Source organism: Abrus precatorius, unplaced genomic scaffold (genome assembly GCF_003935025.1).
Source record: "Abrus precatorius isolate BTA unplaced genomic scaffold, Abrus_2018 Scaffold8, whole genome shotgun sequence".
In the NCBI taxonomy this organism is placed as follows: Eukaryota; Viridiplantae; Streptophyta; class Magnoliopsida; order Fabales; family Fabaceae; genus Abrus; species Abrus precatorius.
In genome coordinates, this window is record NW_020874428.1 from 5695800 (window position 1) to 5715524 (window position 19725).

General features: G+C 29.3%; 2 protein-coding genes across 4 annotated transcripts; both read left to right on the forward strand.

The window, feature by feature from the left end:
- The first annotated feature begins 4606 nt into the window (after window positions 1-4606).
- Window positions 4607-11880, forward strand: LOC113846605 (probable E3 ubiquitin-protein ligase RHG1A). 3 transcript variants are annotated; one of them, XM_027475067.1, is made up of 6 exons: window positions 4607-5002; window positions 7190-8972; window positions 9417-9467; window positions 10606-10704; window positions 10862-11002; window positions 11346-11880. In XM_027475067.1, the coding sequence occupies exons 2-6, from the start codon at window positions 7284-7286 to the stop codon at window positions 11475-11477; spliced, it is 2112 nt and encodes a 703-aa protein (XP_027330868.1). In that variant the 5' UTR covers window positions 4607-5002; window positions 7190-7283; the 3' UTR covers window positions 11478-11880. The 3 variants fall into 3 exon arrangements, with proteins under 3 accessions (XP_027330868.1, XP_027330870.1, XP_027330869.1); XM_027475068.1 differs by lacking the exon at window positions 4607-5002 and adding an exon at window positions 6297-6415 and having other exon boundaries at window positions 11346-11749; XM_027475069.1 differs by lacking the exons at window positions 9417-9467; window positions 10606-10704; window positions 10862-11002; window positions 11346-11880 and adding an exon at window positions 9211-9403 and having other exon boundaries at window positions 4659-5002.
- A 2922-nt stretch (window positions 11881-14802) lies between these two features.
- On the forward strand, window positions 14803-17826 carry LOC113846606 (transcription factor SPATULA-like). Its single transcript, XM_027475071.1, has 6 exons — window positions 14803-15073; window positions 15374-15475; window positions 15552-15617; window positions 15763-15828; window positions 16725-17003; window positions 17709-17826. The coding sequence occupies exons 1-6, from the start codon at window positions 14807-14809 to the stop codon at window positions 17787-17789; spliced, it is 861 nt and encodes a 286-aa protein (XP_027330872.1). The 5' UTR covers window positions 14803-14806; the 3' UTR covers window positions 17790-17826.
- The last annotated feature ends 1899 nt before the right edge of the window (window positions 17827-19725 follow it).

A 19725-nucleotide genomic window follows, 5' to 3' on the forward strand; every position in this document is an offset into this window, starting at 1 on the left:
AGAATAAGACACGATCAAAACTAAACGAATTAAAATTTAAAAATAAAATATTAATATTTTTTATTAAATTTTTTATATTTTTAATTTTATTATTATGAATATTTAATTATTATATTAATATATTATGTTATAATTTTTTATATTTATAATAAATTAAAATTACTTAAATTTAAATTATATTTTATTTGAAAGAAAAAATTTATAAAAAATGATAAGAAAATAAAATAAAAAATTTATTATTATAATATATATATATATATATATATATATATAATCAGACTATATAGCAAATAATATAAATAATATAATTATAAATAAATTATATAATAATATATATTTTTGTAACTTCTACATGTTTTAATTAAATTATTATTAGTTAATTTATCAATTTATATGTAATATATAAGTATATATTTTAATTTATTATATCAGTAATATTTTCTATATTACATTAATATTATAATGTAGTTAATTTTATGTTTATTTGTTAATTTAAAATAACAAATTAATGAAACAAATAAAATTAAATATTTTGTAATTATTTTTTAATTTAATAGTTATTGTTATTATCATTATATATAGATTGCATTAAGTTTAAATTTATTTATTTTTTAAAACATAATAATTTTCTTTTAAGTGATTCAACAAATGTTATTTTTTTTTATCAATTTTATGCGTTTACTATAACTTTATTTGTTGAATATAAGATGTCTTTAAATAAATAAAATATATTTTTAAAATAAAATTAAAATATTTACTATTTATATAATTTTTAAAAAATAAATTAAGAAAAATATAAATATAAATTTTTTTAATATAAAATATTTATAATTAATACTTAAATAACATTTTAAAAATTATTTATAAAATTATATAAATATTATTATAATTATTTAATAATTATTAATAACATAGATAGAAATTAAAAAAAAATATAAACTAATTTGATAATAAAATATTTATATTTTTATTAATATTAATTTTTTTTTGTAACAATCTTTGTTAGCAGGCTTCAAGTTAGGCCATATTACTTAAACAGGTCAGGCCAAGCCTAAAATAAAGTCTTTAACAGGTAACAGGTTAAACTAAGACCTAATAATCATGTTACAGGTGAAGCTTGTTTAGAGTAAAGCCTAACCTGACCTGATATATTTTCATCCCTAATAGAAGGTGTAAATCTCAAAATAGAAAGAAAAAGGTTTAGACACATTGTTTAAAAATTCCTTGCATCAAGACAACTTTAGAATAATAACGAACAAAGTTTGTGGATGCATAAATGGGAGAAAAATGTTGCTGGAGGATATGATCAATAATCTGATGTTAATGTAAGTACACAAGTTGTACTAGACCTCTATAAATTATATTGATTTATATTTTTGTCACTCTTATTCTTTTCTTAAATTACATAATTTGCCGTAATATTGCAAACTAATCAATAACAATCATATCTAGAATTATAAGTGCCCAATTGATTTTTGTCAATTTATTTAAAATTTTTCACTGTTCTTATGTGTCTGTAACCTACAGGTGCCTCAAAATCTTGAATTTACCACCTAACCAGTAGTCACAAGTTTGATCATTATTTTGTTTTGTAGTGCGACTTGTAATAATTTATATGAATTAAGGTCAAACTACTCGTTGCTAGGGCGTCATGACTCATGATCCCTCTTATGCCTCCATATTTTTTGGTTTATTTTTATTTTTCAATCGAAATTCTATTTCGTTGCTGAATTTTGGTATATAGCTTTGAAATATTGTTTTGTTTTATTGTACGTCAAAGGAGACAGTAGCTTGAATTATTAGCAACAAGAATGCTTTGGGAAGTGATATTGAGTAGTGCAAGCTGTTTGATGCTATACTTTACATGTGGTTGTGGAACTTCGGGCATTTATTCTCATTTTTCAGGCACATTGGGACAAATAGGGAGGGTGACTTCAATTTTTTAGAGTTGGGCTGATTAATGATGACCATTTTCTTTCAAAGAAAAATCGTTTTTATCTTTGAAATTTGGTAGACATGAAGCAATCTTGATCTCAAATGTTATTTTATCGATTAATCCTTTTCTCATTTGTAATTATAAGCTATCCCTTTGTCTTTTTTTCTCAAATTTTGTCATTGACCCAATCTTTGTTTTTTCTTTTGCTTTCCTTTTTGTTATGAGGAGGGGAAAGAGGCCAAGTTAGGCATAAAAAGAAGAAAAGTACTAAACCTAATTTGAAAGGCATCAAATTTGAAATTTCAACGAAGTTCTGTTTTGTTAACGCTTGATGTCCCATCGTAATGGCTAATGCTTTAACCCCCTTGACTCTTTCGGTCTTTTATTTTTATTATTATAATCAAGTTATATTTTTATCAGGGAATTATCTTTTTCTCTTAGTCAACTCTTGTGTTCATAAAGTAGAATTGTAAAGTTGGAGGCAATTCAATTTGGATTGAAACATGCAATTATCTACAATGGATTAATTTCTCCTTATGCGTTGGTTTATAACTTGTTTTCTTTATATTATCATTCGGCAACATATGTCATTTTGCAACTTTTGAACTAAAAAATATATTCAATACTGTATAATTATTACTTTAATGAGTTTAATTCAAAATATTTTACTCAATTTTAACTGTTAAGTTAATTCTGCTGAAATTTACGGTAACATAATGTTTGATGTTAGTATATACAAGTATATTATATTTTACTTGTAGTTATATATTTATTTAAATTTGATAAATTAATAAATATTCTTTTAATAATAAAATCAAGACACATTGTCAGCTGTGCGGAGTATATACGGTTATTTTTTCTTCCTAAACTTTAAGGGTGTCGGTGAAATCTTGATTCTGCAATGAGTCATTATACAATTAATTTTTCATGAGAAAATATATGCAACAATAATGTAAAATCTGTACAAAATCAACATTATATAAATAATTAGAGCAAAAGCAAAAAGTCTTAGTAAAATGATATGCATATGCATAGAGATTATTATTTGTCATTTTAAGAGTAAGTTTTACATTACAATAATCTACATAAGGTTCCAGAAACGTCAGAATCATGGAAAACTTTAGATATTCGTTTATGGAGATCCATATGCTATTCAATTAATGGTTCTGTAGTTTTTCAAAGGGGCCATCACGAGTTGAGTCGTGAATCAAAGCTAACCAAATGGATAGAGAAGAGGTTGATTTAATGGGCAAAACAATATAATAAAAAAATAATAAAAACTAGCTAGTGGTAGTGGAGACAGATGGAAAGCAAAGTAACCCCGTTTAGAAGGGTTAGAGAAGAAGGCAGTGGGAGAAAGGAAGCACACAAAGATGACCCAAGTTCATAAAGAATAAAATAAAATGCCCCACGATAGGAGCAATGTCACACACCCTTTAAAGAAGATTAGAATCCGATATATAGTTGATGGAGTTGAAGTCTTTTTAGGGAAAAACAAGAAAAATAAATTCAAGAGAAGGAAAAGAGGTTATGGTGGTGGAACATGCAATTGCAAAGGTACTTGGGGGGCTTTTAGGTCCATGCCTTCACACCTCTTTAAAGCAAAGTAAAATTGATAGATAAATTGGTTGCATCCTCAAACACCCAAAAGCTACAGCTCCATCATCACAATCCACACAACCACACCACGCAGGCATACATTAACACTTTTGCTAAGTTCCACCTAAAATTGTACCGACACAAAATTTAGGGACCCTAGGATGTTTCACATTTGGTCATTTTTATTTACTATTCAACCCAAGTAATTTCTTCACCCAACCAAAACGAGGGGTATATCATTATCTTATGTGGGGAGAAAGACAAAAGACAAAAAGACCCATAAATAGCTAGTCAAAATTCATACAAGCGAGCACCAAGATTTTGGGCACAACAAATAGAGAAAGAGGAAAAAATGCAAGTCATTTGGGTGTGGACCCTAGATATTATAACTAAAGCCACGTGCACTACTATTTATTCATTTATTTTTATATACCAAACCAAGTCACAAGAGGAGGAAATAAAACAGAAGAAAAGAGGAAGGAGCATGTGAGTACAAGTGTGAACAGGATGGTTAAAAAGATTAGAGGTTGGTGCTTGGCGTGTAGAAGATGTAACCACATTAAGGGTGAAGTTGGAGAGGTTTTTGTCTGATTTGAGCGTTTTAATATTACTACTGCTACTGTTATTATTAAAAATGTAACGCATAACATGGCACAATTATAAGTTGTTGAATTAAAAAATAATATAAATAAATTAAATATAGTTGAAAAAATACTTAAAATAATACCGTGCTATTATATTTATTAAAAAAAATGGGGAAGTGGGAGGTGTGTTGGCAACCCTGGTCATTTATTAGCATTATGTTATTTCGTTGTGTTTGGGGACAGAGAACAGAGGGAGATGATGCATTTGTTAATTTCATGGAGAAAAATCAGAAGAAACAAGGACCCATGCAAACATCACCCATTTGGTAAGCTGCCAAAAAGGGGCAGCAGGCACACCCTTTCAACCTCTAGCCACATTACCAATTACTTAATAAATAATACAATCACCAATTACCATCAGTAATAATTTTTCTTAATACAAAAAATAATAAATTATTTATTAATAGTTAATATCATTCATGTCTTTGTTGGAAGGGAAGCTGCTGTCTCCACCTCCAAGGCTATGACTTTTGCTCTCTCTCTCTCTCTCTCTTCTCTATTGGGCTGTTTTTGTAAATTGAAGATTACTACCCTCTTTAATCTCTCCTCACATTTCTCATTTTTTTGATATCATTCTTCTTCAACCTCCACCAACAGCAAAACCCTCTTTTTTCTTCTCTTCTCTTCCTTTTCATTTCTCACTGTTTCTTCTTCCCCCTCTTTGTTTTTTCCCTCCCCAAGTGTGGAAAGGGGAACAATAAAAGAGAGAAGAAAAAGCACAACAAAACATGGGTTGGGGTGTTCTCTTTGTTTTCTTATTCTCTCAGCTAATAACCCTTTGATTCTTTTTTCTCATAGATCGGCCTTGTTTCATTTTCTTCCTGTAAGTTTCCTATACCCTTTTCTTCTTTCTCCTTTGGTTTGATGAGTCTATGGTTTGCTAGGATTCTGAAGCTATAAAGTTTGAATTTTTCTGGGTTTTGTTTTTGTTTTTGGGTGTTTGATTGGATTTTCAACTTTTTGGAAATTATTTTGGGCTGTGTATATTTTGCCTGATATATTGCATGTTTTTTTTCAATCCTGTCTCGAATTTTTTAATCCAAACTGGTTTTGAATAGTTTTAAACCAAATTTGGTGTTACAATAGTCTTGCTGATCTTGGCAAAAATTTCAGTTTTCCCCCTTTTCTCCCTCTGTTTTGTTCATTATGTTGTGTAAAAAGGAGTTGACTTTATTTTTATGTTTTGGCATAATGTCTCTTTCTTTGGTGGGTGCGTAATTTTCTTTGGTCTTAATTAATTGGTAATGCTGCATTATTGAGTTTTGCACTGCTTAGTTGATAAAAGACGTGTTTGAGTTGTGACGGTGGTTATGATGGTTTTGAGCTTAGGTGCTTAGTTATATATTGATATTACTGATGGCTATGACTTTCTTATGTTAAAGTATTTTTATTTTATTATTTCGTGCCATAATGTAAAACTTGTGTTGACAAAGCACGAGATTCTTGATTGTCAAGCACTGCTGTTGATATACAACAATTTTCTTAAGCAGAGGTTGCTTCGACCTTCTCATTGCTGATTGATTTTTTCAACTTTCAACAGATACTACCAAATGTGTCTTGAGATTGATTAAAATCTTGTATGTTATCACATAATTGGTCTTGACTACTTGGTGCCTTCTTATCATAGTCATTGTAATTCCTGAGACTCTCTTTCAGTGTTTGTGCAAAGAGAATCAATACAAGGCACAAGCTTTTTGTCTTAATTTCTTTAAGAATTTTCAAACTATAATAATAATAATAATAATAATAATAATAATAATTAATAAATAATGCATTATATTTACATTTAATTATTTATTTGTCCTTTCCTTTTTAGGAATTAAAGGGAAAATTCTAAAAATATTAATAACACTCCCTAAATTTAATTATTTTAAGCCTAGTTATTAATTTAGTGGTCCAAGCATAGGAAATGGGTTAGTATTCATTCATGATTTTATTTATGGTCCAACTTAAATAAATGCGTTAATTTTGGATTTTAAAATTATGAGAATAAGCAAATAAAAGTAAAATGTTGTTGCACAAATTTTAAAAACTTAGAATATGATGATTAAGAAAACTATAATGTAGTATGAGAGAGAATTTCTGGGTTGATTTTTTTTTAAAGAATAATGAAGTGTCCATTCACTCACAGCACCCATATACTCTCCTCATGGGTCATGGCCATGAAAATCACCGAAAGAGCCCAACCACCACCAACATCACCAAACAGCAACGTTGACAACACCATAAGCCCAAGGTTGAGCTCTGCTCGCATCAACCCTAGGCCCATTCTGCCTGGGTCCAGTTTTGTGCCCATTTCTCCATCTTTTATTTTATTTTACATTTGTATATCTCATCTCATTTCCCCTCCCTTTCTGATTACTAATTTGGATTAGTCTAAGCGTGTTTTGGGCCACATGCTAGTGTATTTTGCATGGTAATGGGACTGCTGTTTGATCCAAATGGTTCATTGACTAAATATAAAAAAGGGTTTAGTAGGTCCAATAAATGGGTTTACTTTATGAGATTGGGCTTTGTAGGGTTGGGCCATGCAGGTTTAAAACACAATTTTTGTATAATAAAATAAAACTAACAAATAATAAATTATTAGCATTTTCTGTATCTATTTTTGCGTATTGTAATTGTGTAGATTGTTTGATTTCATGCTTTTTGTCTTCTGGATTTTACTTGAATATGTTGCATCTAATTTAAATGTCATAATTTTTCAGTTGTTCTCTAGTCACAGTGCCTTCTAGTATGTTGTGACAACTGCTACTACAACTAAAGGTCTACCAAAGAGATGCACTTGTAACTGGTGCATTATAGATAAAATGTGAATTTTCAAAATTAGGATAATCGTTCCTTTTAAGAGTTCAAATTGGAGATTGAGTGACATAATGCAACTACAACTAATTATTACAAACTGTGTTTATACAATGATCACTATTTTATGTGACTTGCAGCATTTTATTGGTAGTAATTTTTTTTAAGGTATTTCCATTTTCAATGCCTAATGATTACTTTTGGACAGATTTGTTAAACTGGGTGCATGCCTTGCTGCTTTATTTGAAGAATTCCTTTTGTATACTTGACTGTTTCAAGTTGGAAACTTATAGATATCCTAAATGCAAGGACAGAGGGGTACAATTGGTTCCTTGCCTGAAACCTTAGAATTTGATTGTGGATCTACATCAAGTACTGCTACAGTTGATCAGCATATTTTCTGGAATAATATGCGGAATCCTGCTGAAAATCAGTATATACTTTCCCCTGGTGATATAAATCCATCTTACATGAATTCTATAAATCATGAATGGCAGAACATGAGTGGATGGAGCTTAGGTGAGCCTAGTTCCAGTAACACACAAAACAAGGTTAACAACAATGAGCTGAAAAGAGAGCTAGGATTATCATCTTCAATAAGTTCTGGTGCAATTGCTGGTCCGAGACTTGAAGAAAGGCGCTTTGAACCAAACAATACTTTTTCATTGGACAATGTTACTACAAGTCCTATGTATATGCGCAGCTCTAATTCTCATATGGTGTCGCAGAATCTCAATTTAAATGCAGGTTTAGCAGATAGTGGTAGTGATATTAACTATCATGTGGAACATCCTAACTTGCACAAGTCTAGTGGACCAGTAAATGAGCATGTACCACCTGCAGTTGGTTCCGGCACTTTTCTGCTTCCTTCTGGAAGTAAAGGCTGTTTTATTGAGGGTACTGATGGTAGGCCAGGTTGTTCTCTAGACACTCGCCGTGTATCTTGTAAAAGAAAGGCCATTGAACGAAATGTTGGACAATCTTCGGATGGTGGAAGTTCTAGCTATAGTCAGCATACAAATGGTAGTACTTGGAACACTCTTCCTACTCAGGATTATGCATGGAACAATTTTAATAGATCTGCCCCTGCAGAACAGGTTAATGCACGGCTTGGCCTGAGTATGGGGGATGGAGCCTCTAAAAGTCTTCCCGAGTCTAATGTTGCAGGAAGCTCAGAAAGCTTTCACAGAAATTTTCGTTTGAGGATAAATCCTTCAAGCCAACAAATTTCTGTTCCTCCCACTGCAATCTCAAGTGGGAGTGTGATTAGGAATTCTGATGTTTCTTCATCCTCTCCAATATTGCAACAATTTCATCCTGTTGATAATGCTCCAGACTTGAGGTCAGTACCACCAGTAGATACTATGATTCCTCAAGCCCAAGAACCCTTTGTAATTCATGTTCCTGCTTTACCAAGGAATATGCAGTCATTCAGGTGGAGTGGTGGTTCCAGCTCAACTAATAGCCATTCATCAAACCCAGTTATATGTGGTGATAGGGATAATCTACCAATTGAAGAAACAGGCTTGAGAATTATGCCTAGAAACATTTTAGAACATCCAGTGTTCGTACCTGCAACCAATTTAAGAAATGTGCCTCGAAATCCAGCAAGAGTGTCAAGTAGTGCAAATTTAAGTATTCCAGGAACTGTTGGTTCTTCATTGCGGACTGGATCAAATGCAGCAATCAATCCATCATCTGCCTCGGCAGGGGTTTCTTGGCCTAATCCTCAGCAGTATCCACGCAGGCTATCTGAATATGTTCGTCGGTCTTTGTTTGCTCCTGGTTTGGAAGCTGCTGGAAGTTCAAGTAATAATTATTCTTCCTTGCATGTTCCTTCTACCTCATCTGAATCAAGGGGACTGTCGTCTAGGGTAAACCCTGGATCATCTTCATGGTATGAGAGGCCAAGTGACAGTGAATTTGGAATTCCCTATTCATTACGATCTTTGGCTGTTGCTGGTGAAGGAAGTAGTAGACTTGTATCTGAGGTCTGTATTCAGCTCTTTCTTCTCTTCCATTTCATTATTATTGTAGTTGTAATTGCTGGAAAAAATTGTTTCTTAGATGAGGCATCTGTGATATCATCCTACTTTTTCTTTGAAATTACATATTTGATCTCAGCCTCAGGCCTTGAGAGTTCATTTAAAGAAAACACCAAGCCAAATGAGGTAGTGTTGATTATAACAATGGATAATGATTTGTAAGGTTGCTCATTCATCGCACTAGGTTTGACTGAATTGCTTGACTTGTCACTTTGCGTAAAAAATTGAAGATAATCTTACTTCTATTTTGAATGTAAGCCTGTATCCTCTCAGTACCTTCTCAAGACACTTTCCAAGCTCTTTCACTATAATAATACTTTTGTGAGCTGCTATATTTTTATTTTTTATTGTGAATAATCGTTCTCTGAGTTGACATTCTCTTTTGGGCAGCTTCGCAATATGTTGGGCCTCATGCGTAGGAGTGGGAACCTGCGATTTGAGGTTAGTTTTATTTCAAATTATTGGCATATTTGAGGCTTTAAACCGGTTCAACTCTAATGCAAAAGATATGTTTACTTGTCTTATTGTTTTATGGTTTAGCTATCAGTGCTGAATTGTTAAGTTGGCCCTAATATTTGTTTACACTTAACACTAATAGTTTTGCTACCTTAATATGGTCTAGTTTAGGTAAGCTTTATATAGGAGAAGAAAACGAACAGAAAATATAAATAGAACTTCTCTCATAAGTTAAAAGCAACCTATAGAGAAATTCTTAAAAAATATAGAAGCATAAGTTATTTTTAATTTATGGGAGGAGTTTTATTCATTTTATTACTTAATTTTTACTCCTATAAGTACTTATTGAGAAGTTTATCCAAACTTGATGTATGTCAGATAGTAATATATCCTATCTACCTAGAAGAATGAATAGATGTCTAATTGTATCTAAGAATATTGTTAAAATGCAAACAGGATGGGATTCAGGTATCAAATGCTTGAGGGGCTCAAAAAAAGAGGTTAAAGCTAACAAATTATTTATGTTCTACTTTTCATAAAAAAAAGAGCATGAATTTTCTCTAAATCAAAATTTATGCATGATGAAATGTGTTGTAATCTCAATGTTCTTATGTTAGAATGTTTCTGAATTATTTTTGGGTGCTTTGTCTGATCTTCTTGAGCCCATATCTTAAATCTCTACTGTATAGTTGTAAGTCATGGATATTGGTATTTACCCCTTTTGACCAGAAAATGCTGTTTTGCTACAAAACAAAAGGCCAATGAGCCTGGCTGAGGAGTTCTGTGTCTTGAAAGATAATAAAAGATCTATATCATTTTGTTACTTTGTCAAAGTGTTGTGGGCCTGGACATGAGCAAGAACTCTATATCGTGCTAAGTATTAGTTTGGTGGTATATATACCCACTGATCTGCAGATCCAAATAGCTCAGGGTGGACTTCAAAGTTATAAATTTTATGGATTTTGTTTTGATTTCGGAAAATTGCATTTGCAACCAACATCAAACTGGCTTGAAAGTGATATGAATTGTTTTCTGTTTATCTCATCTGGTTGTGTGAGCTATTTGAATTGATATATTTATACCAAGGTTATATTGTAAGACCCGTGCTTTGATTTTATGATAGGATGTTATGATCCTCGACCATACAGTGTTGTCTGGAATTGCTGATATTCACGACCGACACAGGGATATGCGACTTGATGTTGATAACATGTCTTATGAGGTAAACCTTGTTCTACATTTGGATGCAACCTTAGTTCTACATTTGGATGCATATATATTGATACATGTGTACTCCTTTGTATCCTTTTGTCCCTTGCTTTTTATTTTAAGTTGATGCTTCTTTTTCTTAATATGCAACACCCATGAATATATAACAGGAGCTATTGGCCCTAGAAGAACGCATTGGAAATGTGAGTACTGGATTGAGTGAAGAGACCATATTCAAACTTTTGAAACAGAAGAAGTATTCAGCTGAACCTGGTTCTCAGCTTGAGGCAGAACCTTGCTGTGTTTGTCAGGTAAACTTAATAAGAGGAATACTAGTAACACCCTCTCAAACACATACCTTCTGATAGACTCATGAGCATTGGTGGAAATTTATTGAATACTACAAAATTAACTTAGAGACTTGTTTAATAAGGAGTGAAACTTGTATATTTTTTTTTTATGATTTTTAATAAACTTTAACCAATAATAGTGTCTGAAAGAATATGTCAGCGAATGTATTGCTAACATTTCTTAATAATTTGGTGATACCTTTTCTTCTGCATGCATATGCACATTGGTCTTGTATACCTGGAGTAATGATTAATATAAATGCATTGGTACACATTTATCTTATAACTTTATCTTTATGTACAGGAGGAGTATAACGATGGAGATGATATAGGATCACTGGATTGTGGGCATGATTACCATACAAACTGTATTAAACAGTGGTTAATGCATAAGAATTTGTGTCCAATTTGTAAAACAACGGGCTTGGCAACATGAAACTTGTCTCAAAATATTCTTAGAAGATGAATTTGGAGGTCAAGAAAAGTGGCACAATTATTTGCAACTGAAGTCTCTGGTGCTTTGCTGCTTAGTAAATGGCCTACCTTAAGTCTTAGCCGAATTTCTTATTGTCATTTTTTGTTTATTTGTCAAAGCCAATGATCTCTGAGTAAGGTGACACATGAGATGATTGGTGTGGATAAAGGAACATTTCTTAACTGTAGTTGTCAAGGCTTGTTTTACATTTATGAAATATTTTTTACTCTGCTCATTTTATATTGCACTTGTTTGATTTATGATATGATTTATATATGGGTAACCCGAAGTTAAATTGTGCTAGAGAATGGTTTCAAAGCACAAGATGGAAACTGTGAGTGTGAAATATTAGTCATACATTACCTTTTTTTGTTGTGTCAAATGGCCAGGTGATCAGATCTGGATCACTGGGTGGTTTTAGCATTCTGAGTCACATAATTATTGAATCTCTTAATCCATCCAGAGACAATAAGTGAGTTGGAGTTTATTATTAAACCAATTCTTGTTTATTTCTCATTTCTCTATGTTAAGATATATCACTTGAACAAATTTTTTTTTATTCAATTACAAAATATTTAAACCATAACACGACAAGTTCATTTTATTTTTGTTTTATTCATTATTAAATATCTAAAATAATCAAAGCAAAAAACTGAAATTAAAGATTTTACTTAAAAAGATTTTCCAATTGAAAGAGTGGAAAAGTAATTATGATATTAACACGCATTTTGTATATTCAGTTTTTTTTTATAGCAGAATCTATTATATACTTGTATTTCTTCTTTTGTTAATAATCTCTTATTTTTATCCACTTCAGACTTTTTTATCATGTGTGAAAATATAAGAACTTAAAAAGATGTTAACTTCAACATTTAGAGATAAGTGTAAGTATATAAAAAATATTTTTTTTTGGTTGAAAATGATATTTATTCTCTTTTTTTTATATAAAAAATAACTAATTCCAAATAAATGAAAACAGTTAGATATTGAAGTTTATATTTTATTTAAAAAATTATCATGATATTAAATATCTGAATAGGAAACAAGTGAGTATTTTTTTATTACAAATTTTATAAAAAAAGTAAATATAAAATAAGTTTTTGCATTAATATATTTTAAAAAATTATAATTAAAATAAAAATATTAATAATTGTTTTAAAAGGAAATTAAAGACGGTATTATATAAAACACGGTACCAAAAGTAGCCTCGGGAGTTGCACATTTCGGCTCTATAATAAATTGCTCTTCTGGTCGTTTGGTTGGATAAGACGGTGACGATTACTATGACGTCTTTGACTTTTGATTTTTTCTTTTCTTTATTTTAATTATTTTCTTTTCTTAAATTCTTTTTCTTATTAACGAGTGTTTTGAAAAATATTATTTAAGAAATTAATAAATAGTTGTTATAATAAGCATATGAAAATTATAATAAATAAAAAATAATTTCAAAAAAAAATATTCATTTTTTAAATCAGTTTCATAAGATTATTATTCTCAATTCTTTTTTCAATTGTATGGGGGCGTAGCGATTATTCTTCCCTTGATTTTCTGAAAATGCCTTGCAAATTAAGATTTGTTATATTCTCCTATTTATAATTATTTTTTATAATTTTTAATAAATTTTATCTAATAATAAAAAAGGTGTCAAATAATAAATAAAATTGACCAAGAAGGAAAGAAAAAGATAATAATAAAAAGGAACTGTTTCTGACACTGCAATGAATAAATAGTTTTATCTAGAAGGAAAGAGCATAGCAGATGATCAATGACTTTTCTTTTCTTCAAAATAAATGAACATTTAAACGTAAGTGCATATTTATTTGATCACTTATTCAATCATGGAGGCCTATCTTCTTATCATGGAGTACAACTTATAAAATCACTTATTTAGACAATCTTCTATTTTGAGTAAAAATCTGTTTATCGTATACAATTTCTTTTCCAGTGAGAAATCTTATAGATTCAACTAAACACAAACGATTCATGGAATGAGTTGGTGTTCATCCACAGGTATACGAATTCTACGATTTTTCATAAGTTGCTTCGTGGAAATTTGAATTTGTATTATCGTCTTCATAATTAGAGTTGATAGAATTGTTCCTTGTATCGACCCACCCTTTACAGCCATCAACATATATGCATAAAATGACAAAACTTGGAACAATTTTTTATATTCTCTTCATAATCTTTTTTGTTCAAATATATGCCATTAAAATTTTAAAATAAGCATTTGCATGTCATTCTATTATCAAAGAAAAACTCGATGGAAATAATATATTTTGAAAAAGAATAAGAAAAATATATATAAGTATGAGATACATTAAAAATCACAAGTTAGTATTTGGCTAACTTTTTTTTTTTTTTTTACATGTAACGTTTGCCTAACTTTAATAAGGACATTGCTTAGTATTTATTTATTTTTTAACGACATATAATAATAAATAAATTATAATTTTTTTAATAAAATTATCAATATATTGAATTTAATAATATCATATATATTTTTATTAAAAAATTAGTATAAATACATTTTTATTGTGTATGCAATTAGACACATGTTACAAGAATTATTATTTTATGTTTATAATTTTTAATTATTAAATAAATAAAATAATTAAGTATTATTTATATTTTAAAAATAACAAACACATACATTTTAAATATTTATTTTATAAAATATAAGAAGAATAAATAATTCTAAATTTTACTATTTTTTATGTTTATAAATTCATTTAATTATTAAATAAAAATACTAAATAAATTTATAATTTTGAAATAATAATTTTACATACTTTATTATTTAATATATATATATATATATATATATATATATATATATATACACATTTTATAACGTAACAGAAGAATTATAGAAAATTTATAAAATATATAACAAAATTCTACAAAATATTAAAAAGATATATTAGAATATATAAAAATAATTTTCTAATATGCATAAAAAATTTGTATGTAATACTTTTTATTATTAATTATAAAAAATGCATTAACAACATGAAATATTGATAAAAGTAACTATTTTATTATATATCTGTATATGCTCGTTGAAAAGTCGTAAAAATATGATGCAGAGGAAGGTAATAAGAGGCGCGACAGTAATCAGTGTAATAACGACCTCGTACAAATACTATAAAGCCATTTTGAAACGTTAATCCCGCTTACACAGTTACACTAAAACCCCAACTCCAACCTTTTTGTTTTATTTGCTATTTCCAAGTTGTTGATCCCATACCATACACACCATCAACAACTCTCTCTCTCTCTTAAGTTCAATGGATGGTGGCATGCACCAAACACAATCATCTTCAGGGAGAGCCTTGCCCCCTGATTCAGAAGAGTTCTCTACCTTCTGCAACCAACTCCTCCATAATTCTGCACCACTTGGGATGGACCCGAATGATTCCGGGTCGGATTTCACCCCACATAACCCGGTTTCCTCTTCGAATTTCCATTTCTCTGATCCCCATCATGCTAATCCTTACATCCCTCACTCTGATGCCAACTCCTTCAAACAACACCCCATTGTTTCACCTGTTGAGGTACCACTCCTTCATATTCTTTTTGTTTCTTTACAATTATGGTATCGTATACAATTATACATACACCCTTTAAGCCCATCTTTTCAATTCAAATATCAAAATTGAAACTTTCAAAACAAATAAAATTCTTAATTGCTAATAGTTTGTGTCATATGCTTCTGGGTGCAAGCAAAGCTTAATGAAACTTTAAACATAGAGGTGGGTAGATCTTATGATACATATTTTGAAATTTCTAAAATTACATAATGGAAGCCTTTGTTTTTTAATGAGTGGATTTTGATGTTTTTCTTTTGTGGGTAGAAGAATGTGGAGGGTTCAGTGTTGCCATCAAAACCTGTCCCAGCACCACGTACTTCATCAAAGAGAAGCAGAGCTGCAGAGTTCCATAATTTGTCTGAAAAGGTTCTCTTTTATCCTTCAAATTTTTGAGAAATCTTTCTGATTTCCTAGTTTTCACTGAAATTTTGATTTTGTGCAGAGAAGGAGGAGTAGGATTAACGAGAAAATGAAAGCCTTGCAGAATTTAATTCCAAATTCTAATAAGGTATCTCTCTCTCTCTCTCTCTATATATATATATATATACACACCATCCTTTCCTCTAAATTAAGCTAATTTATCTTGCAAAGGATTTTGTTTTGTGTTTTTGTTTTGCTTATGGATGAGTCCAATTTGTGTGTGTTTTCAATAGACGGACAAAGCTTCAATGCTAGACGAGGCCATAGAATATTTAAAGCAGCTTCAGCTTCAAGTTCAGGTGAGTTTTCTTTCAGTCAGCTTGTGATATTATATAACCACTCTTTCAACATGTCTTTTGTTTTCTACGTAATTCTTATATATTTTAACTACAATCATTTGCTGTTATTTTATTTGAGTGATTGCCTGAGTAACTGTCTAAAAGCCAAAAACATACCTTAACAGGAATAATTATTTCAATTCAATTTTTTTTTTCGAGAATGCGCTTTTTGTGATCATCTAAATGATGAATTTTTCATCAAGAATTTCACATAAGATGTGAAGTTGAGAACTTCAAAAACCTGTTTTGGGTAGTGCAATCAATTTACCATACTGCTGTGTTGAGTTACAAAATTCAATAAACAGCAAACATTATGACTGTCTGTGCGCATGCTCAACCATGATTTGGCATGGAGATTTCTTCTGTTAGTCATCAAAAGATGCACTTTCCATTAGTACTATATACATAGCTGGAGAGCTTCAGTTAGCTCTTGAATATTTTTGTGCAACACATTTGCCCTTACTATGACAGGATTGTCAATCAAACAAAAGATTGCATTTTAAATTGTTACATTTTGTGAACTAACTATTCCAAAAGCTTAAATTGGTAGGTAAAGTCGCAAGAATGGTTTTAAATTGTTATATCACATCTCTAACATGCCCCTTCACACAAGAGCCCTTTGGGTTTGAAGTGTGGATAAGCTGTTAGGTGAAGATACACTAATGGTTTTTATATTACATCTTTTAACACATTTTTATGTTGTCAAGAGCATCTTGAACCTGTAAAATGAACCCAAGAGGCTAGAATTTTAATTTATTCACTTCTGCTAATTGAGAAAAACAACAAAGAAAAGGCTTGGAATTGCCGTTGCCACATTTGACTAATTGTTACTTTAGTGCTTGTGATTGATTATGCAGATGTTAATGGTGAGAAATGGTTTGAGCTGGCATCCAATGTCTTTGCCAGGTGGACTGAGACCTATGATATTGCCTCAGACTGGGTTGAACCTTGATGAGGGCAATGGATTTCAGAATTCCACCAGTGCAGTTGCCTCAACAGCAAATGATGAAAGCTTAGTGCGACATGCTTTCAGTTTCCCAAGGCAATGTAGCATCTCAAATCAGGCTATTATCATACCCTCACTGACAAATAAGGCTACTTCGGACATCTCATCTAGTTTTCAACCCACTATAAAGGTTCATGATGGATACATACTTTGACCCTTCAATATCATTTTAGGGTGGAAATGAGTTCAGCTGGTGGACTTATGGCCTAGCATACATTAGGTCAAGTTTATTTATTAAATCAATTTTTTTTAACATTTGCATGTGATAAGAAGTTATATATAATAAATTTTTATTAAAAATTATAGAATATAATGTAATTCCATGCATTAATCTATTAAATACATAATTTTCAATAATTATATACAATTTTTTTTAATCTTTTGCACAGGTTAGAATCATTATTAAATAGATCAACAAAGTTTTATTATAAATTTATTTAGTTAAAAAGTCTTTTAAGCTTAATAGATTGACCTATTTAATTAAATAATAATAATAATAATAATAATAATGTATCATTATCAATGTAATATTTTAATATTATATATTTATTTTATTTAGAGGTCAGTTTTCTTACATATTTAAAAAACTTTATTACAAAGTAGGCTTACAAGGCAGATTAGACTTCTAAATAGATGAAGCCGTATCTTAATGATTTGTGGTAGGTAAATAAATCAAACTCAAGCCTTAAATTGAGAGTCAAGTCAGGCTCAGGCTTAAATTTACAAAGCCCTGGTTAAGATTGGCTTTTTTCCACCCATCTCAAATAATTGCCATAAATAGTACTTCATTTATCAATATGTTGAGCTTAACAACTTTTCCTTGTGTGATATGAAGGATACACTCTACAGCAACATGCCACAAGCGTTTTTGGATACAACAAAGATTGGAAAAACCCCTTCTCCAGACGTGTCTTAAAGAGCATGATTTCATCAGGGATATAAAGATTTTTTATATGGCAAGTCACCTTGTAAAAGGGTTCAGCTCGTGGTGCAGTAGTAACAGTTTGACACAATCTTTGTGCCGTTGTCACTTGTATTGAAATGTACAAGTATTTTTTAACATCACTAATTGCAAAATGAAGCTAATGAACATTCTGCAACATGTCACCATTTTCTTTTGATATTTTTGGATCTGTTATATTATTGAATGATTAGATTTACAATAGACATAAATGATCTAGAATTTGCTAGAACAGAGAGAACATCGTTGTAGGTTCAAGAATGACCCTACCTTCTCTATATTCCTTTGCTTCTTAGAATCTACTGTGCAATCTTAAAAGGGGTGTGCGGATAATGATTATAAAATTAGCATGGAGGGAGAGAAGGGATGGAATTACTGCATGCTTGGAAGAGTCTTTTTCTTCTGTGGCATTGGATGCGAGGTGAAACAAAAGAAAGAAATAAGAGGATGGGAAATAAAGTGGAAATAGAGTGAGAAATATTTAATGTTTGGATAAACTGAAATAAGAAGTAAGAAAATAATAATTTTTTTTTTCATTTGTTTGAATGAGTAAAAAAGAATGTGAAAAAAAATTGTGTTTTATTAAAAATATATAAAAATAATAATTTTTTATTATAATATTTTTTAATAATTTTTTTTAAATTTTTTTTAAACCACAAGTATTTGTTAGATACTGATATTGCTATTTTTCTTATAGCATTAATAATTTATATGGCTAATTTAGTTAGAGATGTGTTAGATTAATTTCATAAATTAGTGTAATTAGTTACTTTTTTCTATTTCATGTTAACTATCATTTCAATATAATTTATAAAATCATATTAATTACAAATTTTAAAATTATAGAAAAATATTTTTTAAAATATTTAAATATATATTTAAAACATAAAAATGAAATATATTAAAATAGATTTTATATTATAAAAAAGTGTATAAAAATATATTATAATCAACTTTTACAAAGTGTAAGAATATAAGACTAGAAAAGTTAATTATAATCAATTTCTACATAGTTAAAAATAATTAAATAAAAGTCAATTTCTATTATATATAAAAACTAAAATATTTTTATAAATAAATTTTGACCGATGTATATATATAATATTTCTTATTTATTTATTTTATTTATGTTAAAAAGTCAGAGTTTCTTGAGATACTTTTTTTTTACTAAATAACATAAATTAAAATTTATTAAAATTAATTAATATATTAATTTTTTAAAAAATAATTACAATATTTTATGTTTATCCGTAGTTAAAAGCTCTATTTGATAATTAAGAATAATTTCTTTTAATTTTGGTAAAAAAAAGAATAAAGATAGTGTTAATTATTGATAAATTTAAAAAAAAATAGAAGATAAATATGTAAAAACAAACAAATACTCTTAAAATTTCGTAAAAGACCTTATTCCAAAGATCAAGAAAAATATTTTACAAAAATCAAAGAAAAAAGGTGGTGTCCTACTAAAAGCTAAATACAAAATTATAATTATAAAGTTATACAACTCTAATGAGTTGTAATATTAGGAATACTCTAAGCTTTATGAAAAAAAAATATTTTAGAAAAAAATAATTTATAATTTTATAAGCAAGAAACCTAAAAGAATTTAGAATTATTTTTATTAATTAAAATAAACATTTAGTTTTTATAATTAATATTCATTTACAAATTAATGAATAAAGTTAAAAAAATATTTTTTAATCATTATATAAATATTTTCTTATATTTTAATTTAAGTAGTTATGATAAAAGACATTAGAATATAATAAAATATTTATATAAAAACTAAAATATACAATTTTTAAATTTAAAAATTAATTTATAAATAAATATTAACTATAAAAATTAAATATATTTTTTCTGAACTGTTTAACTCCTTTGAATAGAAAAA

Coding starts and splice junctions, on each gene's coding strand:
- LOC113846605 (XM_027475067.1), top strand. CDS start 7,284: ATGCAAGGACAGAGGGGTACAATTGGTTCCTTGCCTGAAACCTTAGAA. Junction 9,468..10,605: donor GTGGGAACCTGCGATTTGAG/GTTAGTTTTATT, acceptor ATTTTATGATAG/GATGTTATGATCCTCGACCA. Junction 10,705..10,861: donor TTGATAACATGTCTTATGAG/GTAAACCTTGTT, acceptor AATATATAACAG/GAGCTATTGGCCCTAGAAGA.
- LOC113846606 (XM_027475071.1), top strand. CDS start 14,807: ATGGATGGTGGCATGCACCAAACACAATCATCTTCAGGGAGAGCCTTG. Junction 15,476..15,551: donor TCCATAATTTGTCTGAAAAG/GTTCTCTTTTAT, acceptor GATTTTGTGCAG/AGAAGGAGGAGTAGGATTAA. Junction 15,618..15,762: donor TAATTCCAAATTCTAATAAG/GTATCTCTCTCT, acceptor TGTTTTCAATAG/ACGGACAAAGCTTCAATGCT.